Here is a 23,947-nt window from a genome sequence, read left to right as displayed (position 1 = left end):
TTCCTGTTTTTTTTTCTTCCTTTTTTCCAAATACTTTTTAAAAATCTCCCACAACTTGGTAACTATACTTGGTTGGTGATTTCAGCTGCGTACTACACCCAGCTTTGGATAGATCAGACAGAAGTTTATAATCAGTGCCTGATGTGTAAACACTTGGGTCGATGCCGATTGCATGATGAATAAATAGGGCCTATTCAAGCAATGATTTGATCGTCATCGATAAAAGACTGTTTCCCATGCTGGAGTCCTGCAATCATAGTGTTGTAGTTATATGGATTATTATTTTTATTTAGGTCAATGCCGATTCCGATATTAAAATTACGATGACCGATCAAATTGTCCGATTAATATAAAAAAAATATAACAAGGTATTAGTTTGTCTTTCCAAAAGATCTGCAAAAATCTTAATTATTTGAATTACATTTTTATCTTGTGTTGTCTTGGAAATACTATATTTTAAGACATTTTACAGAAGTATGCTTAAGTATACTTTGCTTGTTCTGAAAAGTATACAAACAGTGTATATAATACATATAATATAATACAAGTACAGTGTATATTATACACTGTACTTCCATCGATCCATTTTCTGATCCACTTATCCTCACAAGGGTCGCGGGGCGTGCTAGAGCCTATCCCAGCTGTCTTTGGGCAGTAGGCGCGGGACACCCTGAACAGGTTGCCAGCGAATTGCAGGGCATACATAAGACAAACAACCATCCGCGCTCACAATCACACCTCGGTACAATTGGCAGTGTTCCATTAACCTGCCGTGCAAGTTTTTGAAATGTGGGAGGTCCCGGAATACCTGGCGAAAACCCACGCAGGAAGGCCGGAACTGGAATCGAAACCTGCACCGTGAGACTGACGCGCTAACCAGTCGACCACCGGGCCACCCTGATATTTAAGATAAATAACTAAATAAATAATTGATGAGGTATTGTGGATGTTTTTTTTTTTTTTTTTTTTTTTAAGAATGTGAAGTAAAGACACTGCTTTACTTCACATTCTTAGGAGTGCAGAGTGCAGATGATGGAGGGAAATCAGGTCATATGGTGTGCGTCAGAATCTCTGATCAGATAAGAACTTCAGGAGTGTTTGATGACTTAAAAAAATGTTATCGATCTCTAATGCAGTCTTCGATGTTCGATATCAAATTTATTTTGCAATTTGTTGCACGTGAGTGAGCTTGAAAGACTATATGGCAAATGTTATATAATGTCTTCCCCAAAGAGGATAGAGTTGAACATCGTTTGCCAAAAGAAGACTTAAGAAGTCACTTATAAGCGGCTTCCCTCATCTCTTCCATGGGTGAGGAAACTGAAAGAAACAATAATCTCGATATGCACCCAGGTTTGTTTTACAGAGATAGAGCCTCAGGTATTCTGACTGGTTTTGCAGTTTGTCACGGGCCTGATCGTGTTAATGGTGCCCTCTGGTTGAGTCATCATCAGTGAGTGTGCTCACAGGCACCAGGACACCAGCCAGGCAGGGCTGCAGCATCCCTCTAGCTGATGTCTGATGTCTCAAGCTGGCAGCTGGCAAATCTGACCGCTTTTGCCAGTGATAACCCTGGACTGGAGCCAGATTGCCCCACGCCTTTCTAACAGATCTGACTCAGCTCCTCGTCATCCTCCCCTTCACTTCTTGTAGACTGAGGTAAACTCACTCACCATCAGGTTAAAAGTGGCCAAATATGACAGGGAAGAAATTCCATCCGTACACATACAGCACATTTGACAATAAAGTTGTATCCAATCCAATCCAATATCCACACGCTCATCCCCTTGGGAAGCAGTGTTTATGTGACCAGGATGTCGCCATAGATTGCCTGACCCTGAAATACAGTAATGAAGAGTGTGTTGAGGGACACACAATTTGGCCCAACATGCCAATTTTAGGGTGCTGCTACTCAAACCCTCTTTGTACATTTTTAAAGGAATGCAGATTTGCTTTCCAGCTGGTTGTGGTTTTATACGTGTGAAAATGTGAATGAAAATAGAGTTTGGAAGAGCTGGAAAATTGATTCATCCTATTCTCCGCACTATAAGGTACTCCTAGAAGCATTCAATTTCCTAAAACGCAGACAGTGCGCCCTATAATCCGATGTGTTTTATAACTGTATATGGTGTCACCGTCTCTTTGAATTCCCCATTGAGTTGTTTCCCTGTAGGTGTTCCTTTGCCATCGAGTGGTGATTATTAGCAGAAACCAATTGTAACCTCAAAGGGTTCTACCCGACACTAATTGACACGTGCATTCTCCAACACACTCTCAGACAACTACTGTGTGAGCTCTGCGCAGCCATAATGAAGTGAAGATAATTCCAAAAGTAGAGTTAACTACTGACTAAACGATGGAAGCAAGAGACAAGCAAGACTTCTAAGGATATTTAGCCCCCTCTGGATGTGAACCTATGAGGTTTGTGTGCCTTTTTGTTGAATCAATTGTATTCATAACCTTTGTCTTTCATTTATTGTTTTGTAATGCCATTTTTATTGATATGTTTCATGTCCGTGTTTGTGACCAGTTTTCATGGCTCGACTGGTTAGCGCGTCGGCCTCACAGTGCAGAGGTGCAAGGTTCGATTCCAGCTCCAGTATTCCTGGATGGAGTTGCATGTTCTCCACGCGCCTGCGTGGATAATCTCCCGGGTACCCCGGTTTCCTCCAAAATTCCAAAAACATGCGTGGCAGGTTAATGGAAAACTCAAAATTATCCTTAAGTGTGAGTGTGAGCGCGGACGGTTTGCCTGGTAATTGGCTGGCAACCAGTTCAGGGTGTACCCCCACCTATTGCTCCAGCACTCCCGGGACCCATGTGAGGATAAGCAGACAAATAGACAAATAGAAACATGTTGAAATACAAATTGAAATAACAATTGAATTAAATAAAAACTGAAATCCATCCATCCATCCACCTTCTACCGCTTATCCGGGGCCCGGGTCGCGGGGGCAGCAGCTTTAGCAGGGAAGCCCAGACTTCCCTCTCCCTAGCTACTTCTTCCAGCTCTCCCATAGTCTCTCCAGCGTGTCCTGGGTCGTCCTCGGGGTCTCCTCCCGGTGGGACATGCCCGGAACACCTCACCAGGGAGGCGTTCAGGAGGCATCCGAATCAGATGCCCAAGCCACCTCATCTGGCTCCTCTCGATGTGGAGGAGAAGCGGCTCGACTCAGCCCCTCCCGGATGATCGAGCTTCTCACCTTATCTCTAAGGGAGATCCCGGACACCCTGCGGAGAAAGCTCATTTGGGCCGCTTGTATCCGGGATCTCGTTCTTTCGGTCACGACCCATAGCTCGTGATCATAGATGAGGGTTGGAACGTAGATCGACCGGTAAATTGAGAGCTTCGCCCTTTGGCTCAGCTCCTTTACCACGACAGACCGATACAAAGTCTGCATCACAGCAGACGCTGCACCGATATGCCTGTCGATCTCTCACTCCCTCCTGCACTCACTCGTGAACAAGACCCCAAGATACTTAAACTCCTCCACTTGGGGCTAGATCTCCTCCCCGACCCGGAGCGGGCGGTCCACCCTTTTCCGACTGAGGACCATTGTTTCAGATTTGGAGGTGCTGATCTTCATCCCAACCGCTTCACACTCGGCTGCGAAACGCTCAAGTGAGAGTTGGAGAGCCCTGCTTGAAGGAGCCAACAGTACCACATCATCTGCAAAAAGCAGAGATGCAATACTGAGGCCACCAAAACGGACCCCCTCAACGCTTCGGCTGCGCCTAGAAATTCTGTCCATAAAGGTTATGAACAGAATCGGCGACAAAGGGCAGCCTTGGCGGAGTCCTACCCCCACTGGAAACGATTCCGACTTACTGCCGGCAATGCGAACCAAACTCTGACTTCGGTGACCGAACAGCCCGTATCAGGGGGTTCGGTACCCCATACCCACGAAGCACCCCCCACAGAACTCCCCGAGGGACACAGTCAAGTGCCTTCTCCAAGTCCACAAAACACATGTAGACTGGTTGGGTGAATTCCCACATACTCTCGAGGACCCTGCTAAGGGTGTAGAGCTGGTCCACTGTTCCACGGCCGGGACGAAAACCACACTGTTCCTCCTCAATCTGAGGCTGGACTTCCTGATGGACCCTCCTCTCCAGCACCCCTGAATAGACCTTACCAGGGAGGCTGAGGAGTGTGATCTGTAGTTGGAACACACCCTCCGGTCCCCCTTTTTAAAAAGAGGGACCACCACCCCGGTCTGCAAATCCAGAGGCACTCTCCCCGCTCACCACGCGATGTTGCAGAGGTGTGTCAATCAGGACAGCCCCACAACATCCAGAGCCTTGAGCCTCTCATCCACCCCTGGGGCCCTGCCACCGAGGAGCTTTTTAACCACATCGGTTACTTCGACCACAGAGATAGGAGAGCCCACCTCAGAGTCCCCAGACTCTGCTTCCTCCAAGGAAGGCATGCTGGTGGAGTTGAGGTGGTCTTCGAAGTACTCCGCCCACCGGCTCACAACGTCCCGAGTCGAGGTCAACAGCGCCCCATCCCCACTGTACACAGTGTTAGTGGTGCATTGTTTCGCCCTCCTGCGACGTCGGATGGTGGACCAGAATTTCCTCGAAGTCGTCCGGAAGTCGGCTTCCCTGGCCTCACCGAACTCCTCCCACGCCCGAGTTTTTGCCTCGGCAACCACCGAAGCTGCATTCCGCTTGGCCATTCGATATCCATCAGCTGCCTCTGGGGTCCCACAGGCCATAAAGGCCCGATAGGACTCCTTCTTCAGCTTGACGGCATCCCTTATTGCTGGTGTCCACCAGCGAGTACGGGGGTTGCCGCCACGACAGGCACCAACCACCTTACGGCCACAACTCAGATTGGCCGCCTCAACAATAGAGGCACGGAACATGGTCCACTAGGACTCAATGTCCCCCGCCTCTCCCGGAACATGGGAAAAGCTCTGTCGGAGGTGGGAGTTGGAACTCCTTCTGACAGGGGATTCCGCCAGATGCTCCCAACAAGCCCTCACAATACGTTTGGGTCTGCCAGGACGGACCGGCATCTTCCCCCACCATCGGAGCCTACTCACCACCAGGTGGTGATCAGTTGACAGCTCCGTCCCTCTCTTCACCCGAGTGTCCAAAACATGCGGCCGCAAATCCGATGATACAGAAAGTACATCATCGTACTGCGGCCAAGGGTGTCCTGGTGCCAAGTGCACATATGGACACCCTTATGTTTGAACAAGGTGTTCGTTATGGACAATCCGTGACGAGCACAGAAGTCCAATAACAAAACACCACTGGAGTTCTGATCGGGGGGGGGGGGGGGCGTTCCTCCCAATCATGCCCCTCCAGGTTTCACTGCTGTTGCCCACGTGAGCATTGAAGTCCCCCAGCAGAACAAGGGAGTCCCCAGCAGGAGTACTCTACAGCACACCCTCCAAGGACTCCAAAAAGGGTGGGTACGCTGAACTGTTGTTGGGTGCGTATGCACAAACGACAGTCAGGGCCCGTCCCCCCACCCGAAGGCGGAGGGAGGCAACCCTCTCGTCTACCGGTGTGAACCCCAATGTACAGGCACTGAGCCAGGGGGCAATGAGTATGCCCACACCTGCTCTGCGCCTCTCACCGTGGGCAACTCCAGAGTGGAAGAGAGTCCAACCCCTCTCGAGGGAACTGGTACCAGAACCCAGGCTGTGTGTGGAGGTAAGTCCGACTATATCCAGTCGGAATTTTTCTACCTCGCACACCAGCTCGGGCTCCTTCCCTGCAAGAGAGGTGACATTCCATGTCCCTAGAGCTAGCTTCTGCAGCCGAGGATCGGACCGCCAGGGTCCCCGCCTTTGGCTGCCGCCCAGCTCACACTGCACCTGACCTCTTTGGCCCCTCCTATGGGTGGTGAGCCCATGAGAAGAAAAACTGAAATATCAATTCAAAAATGCGTAAGAAATAAATACTATTAAAATGACACAAAAAATGTTATTTGACAAGAGCAAATGAGAAAATGTGGTGAAAAATGTGACAAGTACCCCATCTATACAGCCACATCCACTATCATCGGCGCCAAACACAGTCGAGCTCGTGAGGTGGGACTCAAATGCGCTGCGGTCGTGTTAGCTAACAACGTGAGATTGACACATGCTCATGAGCCTTGAATGTATCTTGTTGTCGCTAGGATTTAGGTTCGTTTGTGTTCTATCCAGTTATTTTCTGATCAATCTGTTTCACGCCATGCAGACTGAAGACAAGCAACTGAAACATGCTGAGGAAGAAATCTGACCACATTACTGTACGTCATTGAAGTCTCTCAACAAGTGTTTTGAGCATATGTTTGACAATAAAGGTACATTTCTGGTGAAGTCGGTGAAATTGGCCATTAATGTATGGACATTCTGAGGTGTCATTTTACTTTGCTACACATTGCTCCATGCTGATAGAATCATAAACATCGATTGGTTTTTGTCATAGAAAGTATTATTCCACTGACATTATATAATATTCAAAATATCAAAACATTTAAATGTACACAAACAAAACTGTTACGGCTACGGAACATAGATAGTTGCTCAATCCTTCGAGTTGTATGTATTTTTTTTCCTTTTCTTTGTCATACCACACTGTGCTGTAAAAAAGTTTGTAATTGCCCCCACCCACCCAAAAAAAAAAATCTACAATGGTATGGTGATCAATGGACAGCGATGACATACATATCGTCGCTGTCCTGTGAGAAACATGTACTTTATTTTTTATTTCTTTACTTTAATAGGGTGCCCGTGTTTCCATTCATTAAACATTTTTAAAAAATGAAAAAAAATTGACATGTCTTTTTCACAGGACAGAGACAATATGCTGGAATCTTGGTATTCTTTTTTCTGCGCAATATAAATAAGTCTTTCACAAAAGTCACCAAATAATGTCGTTTCTAACTCCAAGGTTTTGGGAGAGTTAGGTATTTTCTTCCTGCAAATTCTGCTCAAACAGTACCTAATGTATTGCGTTATTACTTTTTTAAAGGTTATTCATCTTTGGATCACTGCCTGGATCATCAAAATGTATTTCTATGACAACTGTCTATTCCCTTGGAGGGGGGTCTTAGATTGTAAATGAACTAAATCCTAATTGGAATGGTGAGGGGGTGGCAGAGGACAATTTGCCCTGGTTTACATCTCGATGCTCTGCTCTCTCCCCCCGCTTTCATCATCAACAGTGAAGTCATAGCACCAAGGGCCCTGTTGGTGTGCAATCTAAGATGATGTCACCAGCAGCCAATCAACACATTGTAAAGCTTGAAATAGTCTGTGTGTATCCTCCACCACTGGGAATAGAGCGCATACAGTTATTATCTGGTTCTACTGGCGAGCATGAGAGCCGCCCTATTCGTGAACTAAATATTTACTGTGTAGTAAGAAGAAATGGAGTGGGGTTTTTTTCTCGATTGAAAATGATTGGTTTTACATTTAAAAATGGACTACTTGGCCTGAATCTAGGTCTCTTTCTCTTTCTCTCTCTCGCTTTCTGTCTTAATTTTTCAAGATGACTTTTCACTTCCAAATGCGTTGTTCTAATACAAGCATCTCAAACTCAAGGCCTGGGGGCCAGATCTGGCCCACCACATCATTTTATGTGGCCCGCCAAAGCAAATTATGTGCATCCACTCCATGTTTCTTGCTAAAATACCAAAATTGCAAACTGTCTTCACTTTTACAAATGTTTAGATACTGCAAGGATTTTTGTTCCCAACTCCCCCTTTAAAAAGAAATGTAATAATATTTGGACCCCCCCCCCCCCAGTTTTATTGGCCTCTGAATTCAAAACACAACAAATTCACCAATTTGTTGTGTAGCCTACACATAATATGAGATGATTCTACATTAATTTGGGTTCGTAGTTGTAACGGCCCTCCATAGGAAACCATAACTGTGATATGGCCCGTGACAAAAATGACTTTGATACCCATTTGTCGCCTTTTTTGGAGTTCTTGGTGTGCTCGATAGTGCTTCCTCTGGAGACTCCCTCGTTCCGCTGGGGACTTGCCCTGAAAGGGTGTGATTGGGAGTTGGCCAAAATTTTACTCAAGTAAGAGAAGAATAATAGCACTCAAGTAAAAGTAAAAAGTAGTCCTCTAAATAATGGATATGAGTATTCAGGGTCATACTCAAGTATCCGTTGAGTAACTTCTGATGAGTATTTTTTTCTTCAGAGCAAAAATTGTCCACCAATGTAACTGTAACTATAACAAAAATAAATATATTTTTCAGACAGGCACGAATACTGATTCGTCATATTGACAGGTAAAATGTTAGCACATCAGGCTAATGCCCTCAAAGCCAAGCTACCCCCAATTAGTGTGAGCCTTCACTGGACACCCCATCTCAATTTGATTTATTGAAGCAGTTCTATTCAACCATAAAAACATATCCTTCAGTACTAAGCACATTCTTTTCTCATTACCTCGTCTCATCATATTTCCTACTTTGGTTGCATACATTTTTCCAAGATAAAAAAAAAAAAAGATAAAGGCCAGACAAGATGAAAAGATTCTGTCGTGATAGATCACATTCAAGTGTTGTAATCCTTCTGCCCTCAGGCGTTCAGCTTGGCTCTTTATCACGACCAGGCATATCCTGACTGATGGAATTTAAAGTGTCTCATATGTTTTTTTTAGCAGGTATAAATAATCCCTCAAAGACCACAACTTTCAATATCCCAATTAGTATATCCCTGTCCACTCGTGCCTACCGATGCTGCTTCGTTGATAAACTTGTGGAACAATTTGTCAGACCCTTGTCAGATTTTTGGATTGATTTAGGGCGGTGAATAGTTTTTTCAACAGCAAGCAACTAATAGAACCTCAAACTAGGGACGCAAAAAAAAAACAACAACAATTGGAATTGGAAAATGGAAAAGGATTTTGACTGAACCAAACAAAATCGAATCATTTCATTTTAGAATGTACCATTCCTTGAATTGTATTTGTATTGTATTTGTATTGCGCCCCATATATCGAGATACATTTCGAATTGTCTTTTATGAAAAATGCACACCAAGTATCCATCGGGAAAAATATTGGTATGATGTTGCTGATGATTTGTTGTTCCTTTTTATTGTGATTTGTACTCACAATAAAGCCCTGAGTTTTGATTTTGACTTTGTGATCTGCACAGTAAATGTCCTCAAAATTACCGAAAGAGCCCATCTTTTTATTTATTTTTTAAAGCAATTTCTCTCAGAAGCAATATTTATATGCATCTTATTTCATTAATAATAATAATAATAATACATCACATTTGCAAGCGCCTTTCATAGCACTCAAGGACACTGTACAACCAAGAGCAATAGTAAAACACAGATAAAATAATAAACAAAGAAAGAAAGATTCAAGGCGGGTAGGCAAGTCAGAATAGGTGGGTTTTGAGCTGGGTTTTGAATATGGAAAGAGAGTCAATATTACGAATGTTGGGAGGAAGTGAGTTCCAGAGTTTGGGGGCAGAGCGACTGAAGGCTCTGCACCCCATTGTACTGAGACGGGCAGAGGGTAGAAAAGGTGGAGGGAGGATGAGGACCTGAGTGAGCGAGAGGGAATGGAGATTTGAAGAAGATCTGACAGATAGGGGGGGCGCAAGGTTATGGATGGCTTTGAATGTATAGAGAAGTAATTTGAAGTTGATTCTAAGTTTGACAGGAAGCCAGTGGAGCTGTCAGAGGATGGGGGTGATATGATGGAAGGAGGGGGTTCTCGTGATGATCCGGGCTACTGAATTCTGAAGAAGTTGAAGTTTATGGAGGAATTTTTGATGGACACCGAAGAGGAGTGAGTTACAGTAGTCAATACGGGAAGTGACGAGACTGTGAACAAGGATAGCAGTGGTGTGAGGAGTGAGTGAGGGGCGGAGGCGGTTTATATTGCGAAGGTGGAAATGAGCGGACCGGGTAATGTTATTGATGTGGGAGTGAAAGGATAGTGAACTGTCAAGGATGACACCCAGACTCTTCACCTGGGGGGAAGGAGATATAGTGGCATTATCAATTATGAGGGAGAAACTGTCGGCTTTGTTTAGAGTGGATTTGGTACCGACGAGTAGGAGTTGTGTTTTATTGCTGTTTAGCTTGAGGAAATTATGGGTGAACCAAGATTTGATTTCTGAGAGACAGTGAGAGAGGGATGAGGGTGGGAGAGAAGCGTCGGGTTTGCTGGAGAGGTAGAGCTGGGTGTCATCCGCAAAGCAGTGAAAGTGTAAGCCAAATTTGCGGAAAATGTTTCAGAGCGGAAGGAGGTAGATAATGAAAAGGAGCGGACCTAGGACAGAACCCTGGGGAACACCAGAAGAGACGGTTGATATCATTGATATCTACATTTGTGCAAGGGTGTATCAAGATACATATCGAATTGTCTTTAATTGGAGAGCTGTACACCTTCCATCCATTATCCTTACATCCATCAAACACAAACTGAAATTACTATGGGTAGAGCCAGACATGCTGTATGGTTACTTGAGGGAATTGGTAAATACCATATGTGCAATAAAGATTAATTTGGCTTGGTTTGCTTGTTGTACAGTATGTCATTGTTGAGGAATGGGAGCGGTCAAATTGCTCTTAGCCCTCCTTGGACACAGGTTCTTTTATCTCTCTATAAGGTGGAAGAAGACCCAACACCACGTTGTCTTTTCTTCAGTTTATCACAACGCAACACGAATCGATTCGGGCTCCTGTGAGTCTCGGATTTCATCAGGAAGCGTCAAAGAAACACATTCATGAGATTATATAGAGACAATATGATAATGAGAGGCGGGGAGGTACGCCTCTCATGCAAATCCCCGAAACAAAGAAAGTAACATGTCATCTGACCCGGTGTGGCTGGAAGAAGTTGGGAGCGGTGAGGTGAGACCAGACCACCACTACCCACCATTTGGTGTGATGGCAGGAACACAGATACTTGAGATAACAGTTCCTCTTTTGATGTTAAACATGTCCTGTGGAGGGGGGGCCCTAAAGTGGTGGGGTTCGAGGGCACTAAAGGTGATTCTAAAAACAGTGAGCAGGAAATGCCTTCAACAGCATTCTACATTGTTTCTTTCAAGTGTCTGAACATACACAACTAACAGAGAGGAATAACACCATAATCATTAAACCTAACTACGTAAAAAGTAGAGACAAAGAAGGCCAAGCAAAGTTCGATCTTGATATGATGACAAAGTATAGACCACTATTGCTGGTCACAGATCTTGAGATTAGGGTTCCTCTTTGAGGGCACTTGACAGCCTTCAGGGACTTTTACGAGGTGGTGGAGGCAAGAAAACCCTCGGGGGGCTGTTAATTAACCAAGGGGAAATAAGATCTTACGTTCTTTGTTTTAAGTACTTCAGCAGATGTTCAGGACAGAGACTAGAATCAATAGTTCTCATAGCAAGGTGAAATTCCTCAACAATGCTCTACTACTACTTCTAGCGGAATAATTCCTTAACAGTCATCATTTAACCCTTTCAGGGCCAGTGGTTACGACGGTCGACAGCTTCTCATCCGGTTACAGGATGCATGAAAGAGTTAAATTACATTTTTGATTAAAAGTACGTTTATATGACCTTTTTGTTAGCCAGCGGTAGAGAGTGACCTGTCCTTGCTGTTGCCGCAGGTGCCCACGGAGTGCGAGAGGAGCCCCAGTTTGTGACGGCACGTGCAGGAGAGAACATCATCCTGGGGTGCGATGTGTCCCACCCTTTGAACGGCCAACCCTATGTGGTGGAGTGGTTCAAGTATGGAATGCCAATCCCTTTCTTCATCAACTTTCGGTTTTATCCTCCTCATGTGGACCCAGAGTATGCTGGTAAGATGTGTTCATTTAATGATTTTGAGTTTGAAGAAATCCGGGACATTTTCCACTGTTAATTATAAATACATACAAGACTAAAATACTCTAGTCCAGTGTTTTTCAAACTTTTTTGAGCCAAGGCACACTTCTTTCATTGAAAAAAATCTCGCAGCACACCACTAGCTGAAAATGTGACCCCCCCCCCCCCCCGCTTATTTTAACAATTAATGTGTTATGTTGTTACTATAACCGTTTTTAACATTGAAGAATGACGTTATAACAGCTTGAATTGGAATCAAACGAACACAAAGAAAACAGTATTTTATAACAGTTTCACCGTCGTCCTGCATTCATACGTCACAAATTTGTTTGTCTCTCGTCGAAACACAAGGCAATTGGCTAGCTGTTGCTGCTCCTAGCGGTATGGGAGGGTACTTTCTGGGTGAAAGACCGCACAGGCATACAAATTGGATATTTTCCCATGGCACACCTGACAATGTCTCGCGGCACACGGGTTGAAAAACACTGCTCTAGTCTGTCTGTCTGTCTAATCGTCATAAGGCTTTGCCTTAAAGAACAATCTGAAAACAGCTTCCCCTATGAAACTAAGCAATTGTTTCAAATAGAATCTGTCTGTCTATCTCGCTGGCTGTTTGTTTGTCTGTCCGCCAGTTGTCACTGTACTGTGAAAAACATGTATATAAATTTTTGTCATTTTCACTTTTTTTTTTACGTTAACGACATGTCCGAGCCACGTGATCGGTCTCCTCTTGATGCGGAGGTTTTTGAATTCTGTCCAATGAGGTTATGTAGAGAATCAGAACAGAACAGATCGGTGTATCACACAAAACAACTGTTTGCTGTAGCATGTCAAGTTTACATGCTGAAATGGCTTTGGTTTCAACAACCCCCAAACATATTTTGTTTGCTGCGCACTGTCTCACAATGCAAGCCTGAACCGATTCCAAGTGATTGACAAACAGCTGGCTCTTGAGTAAACTTCTTCTTTGTTCACCTCCATGTAGTCAGTGTTAACAGTGGCAAACCAGCGATCAGCATCAACAAACACTTCAGAATAAAACCGTACTTTCCACACTATAAGGCGGTTCGGAGTATAAGGCGTACCCTCACCTTACCTCTCTGAGCTCATCCGCCCTTACACACCTGCCCGGTGCCTCAGGTCTGCGGACCAGACATTATTAGAAGCACCAAGAATTAAACTAAGGCTCAGAGGGGATCGAGCCTTTTCTGTTGCTGGTCCCTGTCTCTGGAATGATCTCCCACTGAACATTCGGCAAGCCTCCTTGCTGCCCATCTTTAAAACCCGCCTCTGTCACGCTACGCACAAAGCGGGAAAGGAACCGCTTTGTACGTAACAGAAAAAAACGAGAATAAGTGGATCCCCAAAATAGCAGACACTGACAAGGACTCCGTCTCAAAATAATATTTATTATGATCAAAAAACTCAGTATAATAGAAAACAGAAAATGCTGGTCAATAACGAGAACCAGGAAGTAATGTAAACGCGACAACAAAATGCGCTTGCAAAAAACGGCAAGGAAAATGACTAGACAAATATAAAGATAAAGCACGCACTTTGAAAATTCCCCAATGAGACGACAAAAATGTAACAATCAGCAATAGTATTCGAGTAACGTTAAATACATGGGCAACAGCAGTGGCACGGCATGCAATACTCCGGCAATGAGTCGACAGCCGGAGCGCCTAGATATAGCAGGTGCAATCACAGACAAATAGGCAGCAGGTGTGCAGGCAGCAGAATGAATGCCTGCCACCTGCTGCCAAATACGGAACATGACAGCCTCAAAACTCACTTGTATTCTTTGGCATTTGACTCAGCATGACTCAGATTTGTTCTTGGTTTTGCTGTTCGTTGCTTTCTACCGTCTTTGTTACCGTTTTGTTGCTTTACTGTTGTATATGTTAGTTGCTCCATGTACAGCAATTTATATGCAGCAATGGCTGTTTGAAAGTGCTCTATAAATACAGTTGAGTTGAGTTGCATGGCCTATTTTAAAACAGTTTTCATATATAGGGCATAACGCATTATACGGCGCATGGAATAGAAGCTTCAATAGTGGCTGAGGTTGCGCTATGCATGCACTAGATGAAGTTACGTGAAAGGGAATACAATACAATACATCTTTATTTATATAGCACTTTCACAGCCGCTACAGCTGTAACAAAGTGCTTTACAGAACATTTAAAATAATACATCCAAGAAATCAGAATATTGATCCATATATACACCGTCTCGGATTATAAGGCACACTGTCGGCTTTTGAGGAAATTGAATGTTTTTAGGTGCGCCTTCTAGTGCGGAAAATACGGTAATCTAAGAAAGGGCAAATTTATAGGTAGTACAAGCGTGAGTAGATGAAAAATTACTCGCACTGTCTCAAATTGTATGGACAAAATACGAATATTTAGGGGAAGTCTGGAACCCTCATCTTTAATGAATGTCGATTATTGTCTTGACCCACACGAATGCTGACATTTCATGATGATGTCACGGCTGTTGCTCTCCTCGAGCGTTTCAGTTTTCTCCTCCCCAGGCCTTTCCACCTCATCCGTTATTCTTGCTTGGCAAGAGAAAAAACCTTCGCACTTCTTTCGGCCAGCCCACCTTCATTTTTCTTGAGACTTGAATACTGAAAGCCTAGTTGGTTCGCTTGCTTGCAAGGCCAAAGCCTGCTCATCCAAGTTCGGCAGGCTCCTAAATGTTGTTGTGACTAATGGCTAATTGAACATTCCGTGTACATTTTTGACATTTGACAAGGGTTGTGCGTAATTGCCGGTTGGTCGGATCTTTGGAAGTCCTTTAAAGTCATCTGGAGCTGTACTTTGCCTTAGCAGTTGTAGCAAATGTACATTAATAAAAATGAAAATGTTTGGATTTAAACAAAAACATGGAATTGGCTTGTGTATACTATATGTGCTTTGAAAGAAATGTTTTCCGAGTATAGATATCAAATCTCTTCCTTTAGCCAATAACAGTCATACAAAACACAAGCTGTCCCAAAGGGTTGTCTCTAAGTACCGTATTGGCCCGAATATAAGACGGCCCTGATTATAAGACTTTTTCAAGACTCAAGTTTGAAAAAAGACTTTTTGAACACCAAATTAATTTTTATACAGAAAATAATTACAGAACATCTGAAACAAATGATTCTAACAATATATTTGAGAGAAAAAGCATGTTATTTTGCCTCATTCAAATCTTAATATCTGAACATTTAAATATGTAAACTAAAGTGCAATCACATTCGTAAATGAATGGCTTCTGATTTTTGAAATGTACTGTAAATTACATCATAACTTCTCCTCAGCTGCCGGTTAACCTGGCCGATCTTTGACCCACTTTTCCCCAGATTGTCGCTGTTTGTCCATTTTCTGTTATCTCTTCGATTATTTTCTTCTCTTTTCTTTCTTACCGCTATTTTTTATTTTTCTTCTTCGAGTTATAGCTATTTTTATTTTTATTCTTCGTGACAGGGGTTCACTTTGGCCTGGGGAGTCACGTTCAGCATTCGCTTCAATGATATCTGGTGCCATCTAGCGTCGTGAATGGGTATAAGGTCTAGACCCTGAATATAAGACGACCCCCACTTTTTCAGTCTTATTTCAATGCAAAAAACATCGGGCCAATACGGGATATAAGTTAGGGTTTTGTTTTCCAAACTGCTCTGCAGTGTACTGCCGCTCCAGGTTTGTAATTGTACAGTAAAATTATACATTTTATTTCCTGGGAACACAAGTGCCACCAATTTGGTGGAATGGCCCATGTAAAATTAAACAGAATGAGGGATGCCTCTGTATGAGTTAATTTGATTTATCTAATTGGAAACAATACTTTTTCATCGTCCAGTAGGCGTGTGCAGGCTAAAACGATGAGTCCACACAGCCATGTCATTGGTGGGTACGTGCGTGACTTCTTTCATCAATAAATGACATGATTAATTTATTACCTCGTCATATGCAATCAATGGAGAACAAGCTTTCTTTTCACCAAATTATTTACACTCATTCAACTTGTATTTGAAGTCGAGTCATTTGGGACTTCTCACAATTGATAATGTGTCTGTTGCTCTCAACTCTTTGATGTTGGCGCTCAGTGTGCAGGCTTGATATTCAGGCAAGGCAGAATTTGGTGATTTTAGAAGTATTTTTGGGTTTACTCTCAGTGTGTCCTGAACATTTATGTCTGCCTGTTGCTACTCTGACCCCCCCACCGCCCCGCCCCACACACAAAAAACAAACAAAACAAAACAAAATCTAAAATTGTGTAGTCGCAACTTCAGATAAAAGCTCTAGCTAACTCTTCATTTAAGTCACTTTGTGACCTTAAACAATTCTGGAAATGAAGGAAAACAATCTGTTTTCCTCTATCAGGTTAAAAAAAACAAACAAACATAAAAATCTCATTATCAGCCCCATTTCCGATCATGTGATTGGATCGTGACATCCCCCGTTGAGGTGCAGAACGGCGGAGAACGGACTCTGATAGTGCCTGTAAATTGGCTTTCCCCAGCCTCACCTGCTTTGTCCCGCCTGTCAGGAAGATGTGTATCCACTGGCAGATGGCAGGAGAGCTGGAGAAGCTTAGAGAAGGGGAGTTCGGGAGGATGGTGTTCAACGCAGAGTTCGAGCCCACTCCAGCAAACATCAGCTAATCCAAAACATTAATCAAACCGCAAATCATGCAAGAAACCAATACAGAGTGATTTTGAAGCTGTTATCCAAAACAAACTGTACATACACACCCACTGCATCACACCTGTATATACATTTTGAAGTGAATTTCATTGCAAATTTAACATCAACATACTGTACTTTCATAAAATGTATAATAGCTGTCTATCTGCAAACATGATTGTACCATGCACTACACCTGATTTATTTTGTGTTTTTCAGAGCGGATTTAGAAAGCGATGCAAAATTAGTCGGAAATATTCACTAAGTCGAAAAGATAGAGGCGAGCAAGGGGATTATTGAGGGCTAGCTTCGCTTTGATAATGCTGATGTTTTTGAGCTGGCATACATTCCCAGAAATCCTTTGTTGAACCCTTATTGCCAAAAGACCATCTGCTGTGATCTACTTACCAGCTAGCATTGAGCAAAATGCCCTTTCCGCTAACCCTGTGATCGTCCAGCCAGAATTTTGATATCTGCTGGATAGGAATATCTTGCAACACGAAGTGCCGTCAGTTGCCACATTTTGGCTACTTGCCACTCATGACGGGGAAGTTAAGTCCTGCCCTTGCCACATTGCATCTTCAAAACAGTGCCGTGCTCGTGAAGAGAACATCGCAACCCCACCGAGGCTGACAGGTGTCACTTTGTATTTATGTCTCATGTCAGTTTTGCACTTTGATGTTGTGTTCCCATTGCGGTGTTGTTGAGAAATAGGTGACACACACTGATGTTGCACATCCACCCGCAGTGCACACACTTGAATCCTTGCCTATTTATATCTGAGCTATTTGAAGGTTGAGTCGCTTCTTAATATTCACTTGCCATCTTTTATCCTTCGACTTTTTAGATGGTAGACCTTTACCTTCCACATGACATTACACACCCGTCCTGCTGATCTCATCAGTTTTTTTTCCCTCTCTCTCTAGGCCGGGCCAGTCTATACGGCAAGTCCTCCCTGCGGATAGAAAATGTTCGTTCAGATGACCAAGGCTGGTATGAGTGCAAGGTGCTGATGCTGGAGCAGCAGTATGATACATTCTACAATGGCAGTTGGGTGCATCTAACTGTCAATGGTGAGAGCAATCGGTGCTATCGATTGAAAAAATGGTGAACTCAATTATTGATCTAATTAAATAGTAGAATGAAAAAAAAATGAATACATACGTTTTAATAATGAATTTTAGGCTGACAAAGACAAATTAACGCAACTATATAAAAAGACTACTGAAATGCTCTGTGCTTGCGTTAAAGAATCGAGTGGGCTCCATGTTTTGGCAAAAACCTCGACAACCAAACTGGATAGATTTTCAGTGATGGTAATTTGCAAAGGTCTAATAGAAGGCAGCTGGACCTCTCTTCTCATTTCCATTTTCCTTAAATCCCAAAGGTCTTAACCCAAATTTTACTTTCTGATGGGAGTGGCACCTCATGCTATGAGTGCTTTATTCCAAAATGTGTGTCTTGGAAGTGGCTTGGTTAGTGAAGTTGTTTTAATTAGCCATCCCCTTTCCATGAAACCAATGAAGTTAATGACCCAACTTTTGGCGACGGGCTGAGGACGGTTAAAATCTACACCTGTTTTTGCCATCCATACATTTGCCACTTAAGCAGAGAAGCTCAGACTTTTCTCTCCCCACCCACTTCTTCTAGCTCAGTGGTTCTTAACCTTGTTAAAGGTACCGAACCAAACCCGTTCGTATGCACATTCACCGAACCCTTCATTAGTGGGGGGGGGAAAAAAGAGTATGCTTTTTTTACAAATTCAAGACATAAAAAATGCATTTAGTAAAAAGAGAAAAAAATCAAACACCATTAGGATAATTATAAAGTATACGTTTTTTTTATTGTGCACAAAAGGAACCAGCCAGTGATGGCCAAGCAGGCGTGTCATAACGAATTGACATGTTGAGGTGGGCGTGTTTTAACCTCCATGGCAGAGGCTCTGTCGAACCCCCGAGACCGATTCACTGAACCCCTAGGGTTCGATAGAACCCAGGTTAAGAACCACTGTTGTTGCTCTCCTGTGGTGATAATTAGCTGTTCCTTGGACCAGCCAAGAGATATGCAGTCTCTTCAGTATGTCTTGGGATCATGTTGTTGCTGGAGTTGGCCATTGTATCTTGTACACCATTTTTGTTATATAGGTGCCGCATGCTCAAAGTTTTTCGCATGGAGACAGCGTAACATGGAGTTGACCAAACCCATGCAGAACACACACAAAAACATAATTTAGTATAAATTGATTGTCCAAGTTACTTTCAGGGCTCTACACTAACTTTTGCACTGGTAGCATTGGTGCGGTGAACTTTTTTAGGTGATCGGTCCCTCTTCCAGGATGTCCAGTCTGAAATAGATGTCGCGTGTGCAACATTAAATACATAATCTGGTGCTATACAATGTTAGAAATGCAAGAGTCCATTTAATAAGATAAAACGCTGCAGGAGGATGCCTTTGCAGAGGTGGGTCCTTCTCTTTGGTTGGTCAATGAAGAAATCCTCATAGCAGCTCATTCAAGGAGGCGGTCCACCTCAGATCTTATCCCGATCCGTTGTTGCAGAATCCGTACAGCGACATCCAATTCTGTCATCGTCATCTAGCCCCCTCTCCAAGCCGACAGGGTGCAGCTGAAGAAGAAGCGGCAGTCAAACAGGCCAACATGTAGCTCAATAACGGATGAGCTTGCCCCTAGGCATAGCAACTCGGAGCTTCTCATTGAGTAAATAAAGATTAACATGTTTTATTTTAGCCTGTCTTTGGTTTCATTAAAGAAAGATATGGCCCAATTTATCCTCTTAAATTTTGCCCGCTTGACAAATTAGCATTGGCGCTACCATTTTGAAAACCATTAAACCAGAGGATGCAGCCACCTGGTTCTTGTTGAGTGAAGGCATGTTTGGCACCGCCAATAGTGGATAATTGCGCTTGTAGAAAGGGCAACTTAAAAAAAACGTCTTTTGTCAAACTCACCCAAAAAGGCAGAAAAAATATTTTTTGAAGGCATTAAAAACATTTAATAGTTTTATTTTACGTGTGGCGGATCAGACAGCTGTGGTGGCTCACACAATCTCACAGACACTTCCCCACAATGACCTACGTGCGCTCCGACATACAACGGCAGCCGAAGCAACGTAAAACACTCGATTTTAACCATGCACGGCGAAAAAGAGTGACATTTACGTTACATACTTGCCTTCATGTCTCATGAGATGGAAACCTCACTGAAAGCAAGCACAGCAGCATTAGCTTTGCCCTCCAATCCCTTCTCCCCTCTCTCTAACAAGAGAGTAATGGCCAGTCAAGTCACAGCCTTTACAATGAGAACATTTTGTTTTTTCACATTACTATTATATTGCAAATGCAATTAATTATTCAGACCTCGTAATGACATGTGATTACTTGAGCAACGCAAGTTTCTCTGTGCATTCAAGACATGCAGGATGTTTCCATCCACATGGACGTCAAAAATGGCGGGGGCTACACTAACATTAAACGGAGATGTCAAGTAGCGTGCTGCAAAATATCATGCAAATTGGCTCCCGGGCCGCGAGTTTGAGACCACCAATTAACATCATACTGTATGTTTTCCATAGCTCCTAACCAAGCCTCATATCCACCCTTTGAAAAATGTAACCGGAGTGTACACGGGCACGTTGAAGGTGCAAACCTTTTTAGTTTAAAATATCATACTTTAGCTTTGCTGTTACCTTTGCAACCAATGGTGTTTTTTTTTCTTTTTTGTCCCATTATAAATCCATTTGTCTTACCAGCCTTCCCCTAGCAAGTGCTAAGCTACATGGGGAGTCTCTCCAGGTCGGTGTACAAGTTTGCAAACTTCCTTCATTTGTTGCTATGATGGCCTGTGAAGCCAATAGCGCAATGAGGACAAAGTCATTGATATACTGTCTATTTGGGCTTTATTTATTTAATGCTAATTAGCTGGCTAAATATTGACATACATGCCTAAACATTTCTGGACGTCCTGCTTGAAGCCAGCACGTTTTCCCAAGACGCACGTGTCCTGATTTGATTCCGAAAATTCAAATTCTGTTTATTTTCAATGACCTATTCCCATCTCATTTTAAGGCACCACTGATTTGTGCACAGCGCTATGTATAATAAACAATGAAATAAAAGACAATGTAGAAAAATTAAACACATTTATACATCAACAGCTGTTTGGATGAGTAAATTGAAACGAATAGTCTTGTAGGGCAGGGGTCCCCAACTGCCGGTGCGCGGACCGGTTCCGCAGGGCATTTGTTACCGGGCTGCACAGAAACAACTTGCCTTAATTCCATTTTATTTATTTTGGAATACGAGAGATGTTTTATTTTGAAAAATTGCCGGATTCTCCGTTACATCCGTCTGTGTCACGCTTGACACATGTCAAGCCAAGCTTCGCCTTCACGTGACCGATTACGCTAAAAACAAAACGCCAGAGCTCGCAAAATTAGTAAAAAAAACTGCTGGAGATCGCAAATGATGGCGGCCTTAAAAGTACGTTCGAGACAACTGGAGTAAAGTTATGGCTGAATACTCTGAGATCGCCACAATAGCACTGTTGCTATTTCCGACATCCTATCTGTGTGAGGCGGGGGTTTTCTGCAGCAACGGCGACTAAAACAAAATTACGAAGTAGACCGGACATAAACCACACACTTGAGGTGTCATTGTCTCCTATTACCCCGAGATGGGACCGTCTGGTTGCAGAAAATCAAGCACGGGGCTGTGGTGAGTCGTCATTTTCATGCACTTTGAATTTGCGTTATCGTATTTTGAAGGCATTAAACATTATCATAGTGATCAGAGTGTTGCGGCCAGATTAGACGCTCCTTGTGTTTATTATTATATTTCGAAAACACCACAGTTTTCATGCAGCTCATCCCATGTTATTTTGTTGTATTATTTCCGCCACACCTTAAATGCCGGTCCCTGAAAATATTGTCTGACATAAACCGGTCCGTGGGGCAAAAAAGGTTGGGGACCCCTGTTCTAGGGGGTTAATGAGTGAGTTCCAGAGGGTGGTGGCAGAGATGGTCAGGGCTCTGTCACCCCAGGTTTGATGCTGGATTTGGTGAAGTGGAGAGACGAACTTGGCGTCTGGGAAGCGGAGGCTGCAGGGGGGTGTGTGGTGGTGGGTGAGGTCAGTTTACGTAGGAGGTGGATGATTAAAGCATGACTTTGAACTGGATGCATTGGGGATTGAGTAGCCAGTAAAGTTCCCGATTGTTGCAGGATTTATGTCCTACAGTCAGTTGTGTCTCCCTAGAAGCATACAAAACAGTACCATGGCTTGGTTTATATTTTCAGAAAAAAAAAATCCCGGTTTGCAATTGACATCCGACCTACCGGATTAGACATGTAAGCAGATCCGATTCAATACTAAGGTATTTAGAATTAGGATATTAAAATATATATTTGAAATATTTATATTATGTTTGGATAAAATCTGTATTGAATCTGTAACAGTGATATTGTCATTTGTGTATCATAGTGGGGATTGTCCTGGGTGGCCGGGCAGTCCTCCAACACAGACTTGTTATGTTACGTACTGTATGTTTTGTCAAGAGGACATAACAATTGATGCCCATCCGTCCTCAGAATTTAGTTGAGCTCACAGTTAGTTAATGTAAAATTACAGCACACCCCACATCATGTACACTTTGACAAACATAATAAATATATATCGTATTTTCCACACTATAAGCTCTTTGGAGCATAAGGCACACCTTCAATGAATGGCCTATTTTAAAACTGTTTTCATTTATAGGGTGCTCCGTATTATAAGGTGCATAGAACAGAAGCTACAATAGTGGCTGCGGTTATGTTATGCATCCACTAGATAAAGCTACGCATAAGGAAATACAATACCATACAGCTTTATTTATATAGTTTTCACAACCGCTCAGCTGTGACAAAGCGCTTTATAGAACATTTAAGATACTATGTCCAAGGAATCAGAATATTGATCCATATATTAGGCGCATCATATGACAAGGCGCACTTGTCGGCTTTTGAGAAAATTGAATGCTTTTAGGTGCACCTTATAGTTCGGAAAATATGGAATATAAAGATTGATTGGTACCATTGTAAAAGAATGGGTGATTTTGAAACGTGCGTTGGTCAGCAAGCAAGTTATTTGGTCATTTTCAAATGCTTCCTGAAAGCAAACACAAAATTTTCAAAGCAACAGCAAAAAAAAAAAAAGCCCAAGTTTGCAAATCAATTCTTGGTGGCTACCAAAAGTTAGTTTATTTTGTTTGTTGCTGAAACCTCATGTCTGTACTCTGTATGAAAGGTCAGACCAATTGCACCATTTGTGGATGTGTATTTTCCGAGAGTTACGTGTGCCCATTTTAGTGTACACAACTGCTTAGCTTGTCTGCATGGAGGTTATGGATGAATGTTCGCAATTACTTTTGCATTATATTTTAAGAAAATAAAAATAGGAATCAGACTATGCAGGTCTGTGACCAAACACACATCCCCCTTCCAGTTAGTTACTCTGTTGTGAATAGGTGTTTTAATCAGGACCTAACAAAAAACATTGCACTATGCATTTAAGAAAAAAGGTTTATTCAATAATATCCCTGAACAATTTGAAGTATTGTGAATGTCATGACATGGCGTTCCAACCTGGCATGCGACCTTCCAATTTCATCAGCAGCATTGCACATAGAGAGCCTTCAAGCATCAACTACAACAAATGCAGGCTACTGAATTGTTAAACACCCAAGGCAAAAACTTGTCGCTGTCCAAAGAAAAGCGTTTACAGTGAAACTCCTCTAGAACGAAACCTACATGGGCGAAAATACCCCCTTATGTGAAAAAATCTTCATGCATGAACACAATTCCCATTCTCCTGCCCCCCATACGACGAAAACCCCCCTGTTGCGTTATACAAAATCATTTTCTCTGCTCCAGCCTCGCGAAGACATTAACTACAACAAAGTCTTACCCAACAGCGACCTAGACGGCTTCGTTCGAAAAAAGGCAACAGCAACCACCACACTGGTTTACATAGTGAACGATGTTTATTTCGGTCACAGCTGCGAGTTTCCTGGACTCAACATACTCATAGCTGCTCTGCCATTGGCTTACCGAGCATCATCCTGGCCTCCGATTGGCCAAGAGGGACCTCACTGTCTATGTGTGTAGATACTGAAGCTAGATCTGTAGCATCCGATTAGCTGCTCAGAGTAAATTGCTTATGGCTCGACAGACATTCAAATAAACGAATGTTTCCTCGAATGCTTTACTTGTTATCATGCTAAAAACACCCACGGGACGCTCCGTAGTCCTCGATGGCCATAGTTAGCTCTCGAAGGCTAAAAACCTTACGCTAACTGGAGCACTTCTCTCTCATTAGCGCTCCAGTTAGCGTAAGGTTTTTAGCCTTCGAGAGCTAATTATGGCCATCGAGGACTACGAAGCGTCCCGTGGCTCGACGGACATTCA

At 43.2% G+C, this 23,947-nt stretch overlaps 1 protein-coding gene across 3 annotated transcripts in view; it reads left to right on the top strand.

Moving 5' to 3' along the window:
• The window catches only part of igsf9bb (immunoglobulin superfamily, member 9Bb), a 100,235-nt gene that overhangs the window by 4,889 nt on the left and 71,399 nt on the right, over positions 1–23,947 (top strand). For all 3 annotated transcript variants that reach the window (XR_015103073.1, XR_015103072.1, XM_086131110.1), the window contains exons 2-3: positions 11,597–11,788; positions 17,416–17,562. Coding sequence is in view for 1 of the 3 variants with exons in the window: in XM_086131110.1 (XP_085987236.1) it covers positions 11,597–11,788; positions 17,416–17,562 (339 nt within the window). In the remaining 2 variants the exon portion in view is untranslated. The remainder of the gene's footprint in view (positions 1–11,596; positions 11,789–17,415; positions 17,563–23,947) is intronic.

This window comes from Hippocampus guttulatus, chromosome 15 (assembly GCF_054856545.1).
Source record: "Hippocampus guttulatus isolate MCC_2025c chromosome 15, RoL_Hgut_1.0, whole genome shotgun sequence".
In the NCBI taxonomy this organism is placed as follows: Eukaryota; Metazoa; Chordata; class Actinopteri; order Syngnathiformes; family Syngnathidae; genus Hippocampus; species Hippocampus guttulatus.
The sequence above is the reverse complement of the archived record's forward strand: the minus strand, read 5'-3'. Positions and strand labels throughout refer to the sequence as shown.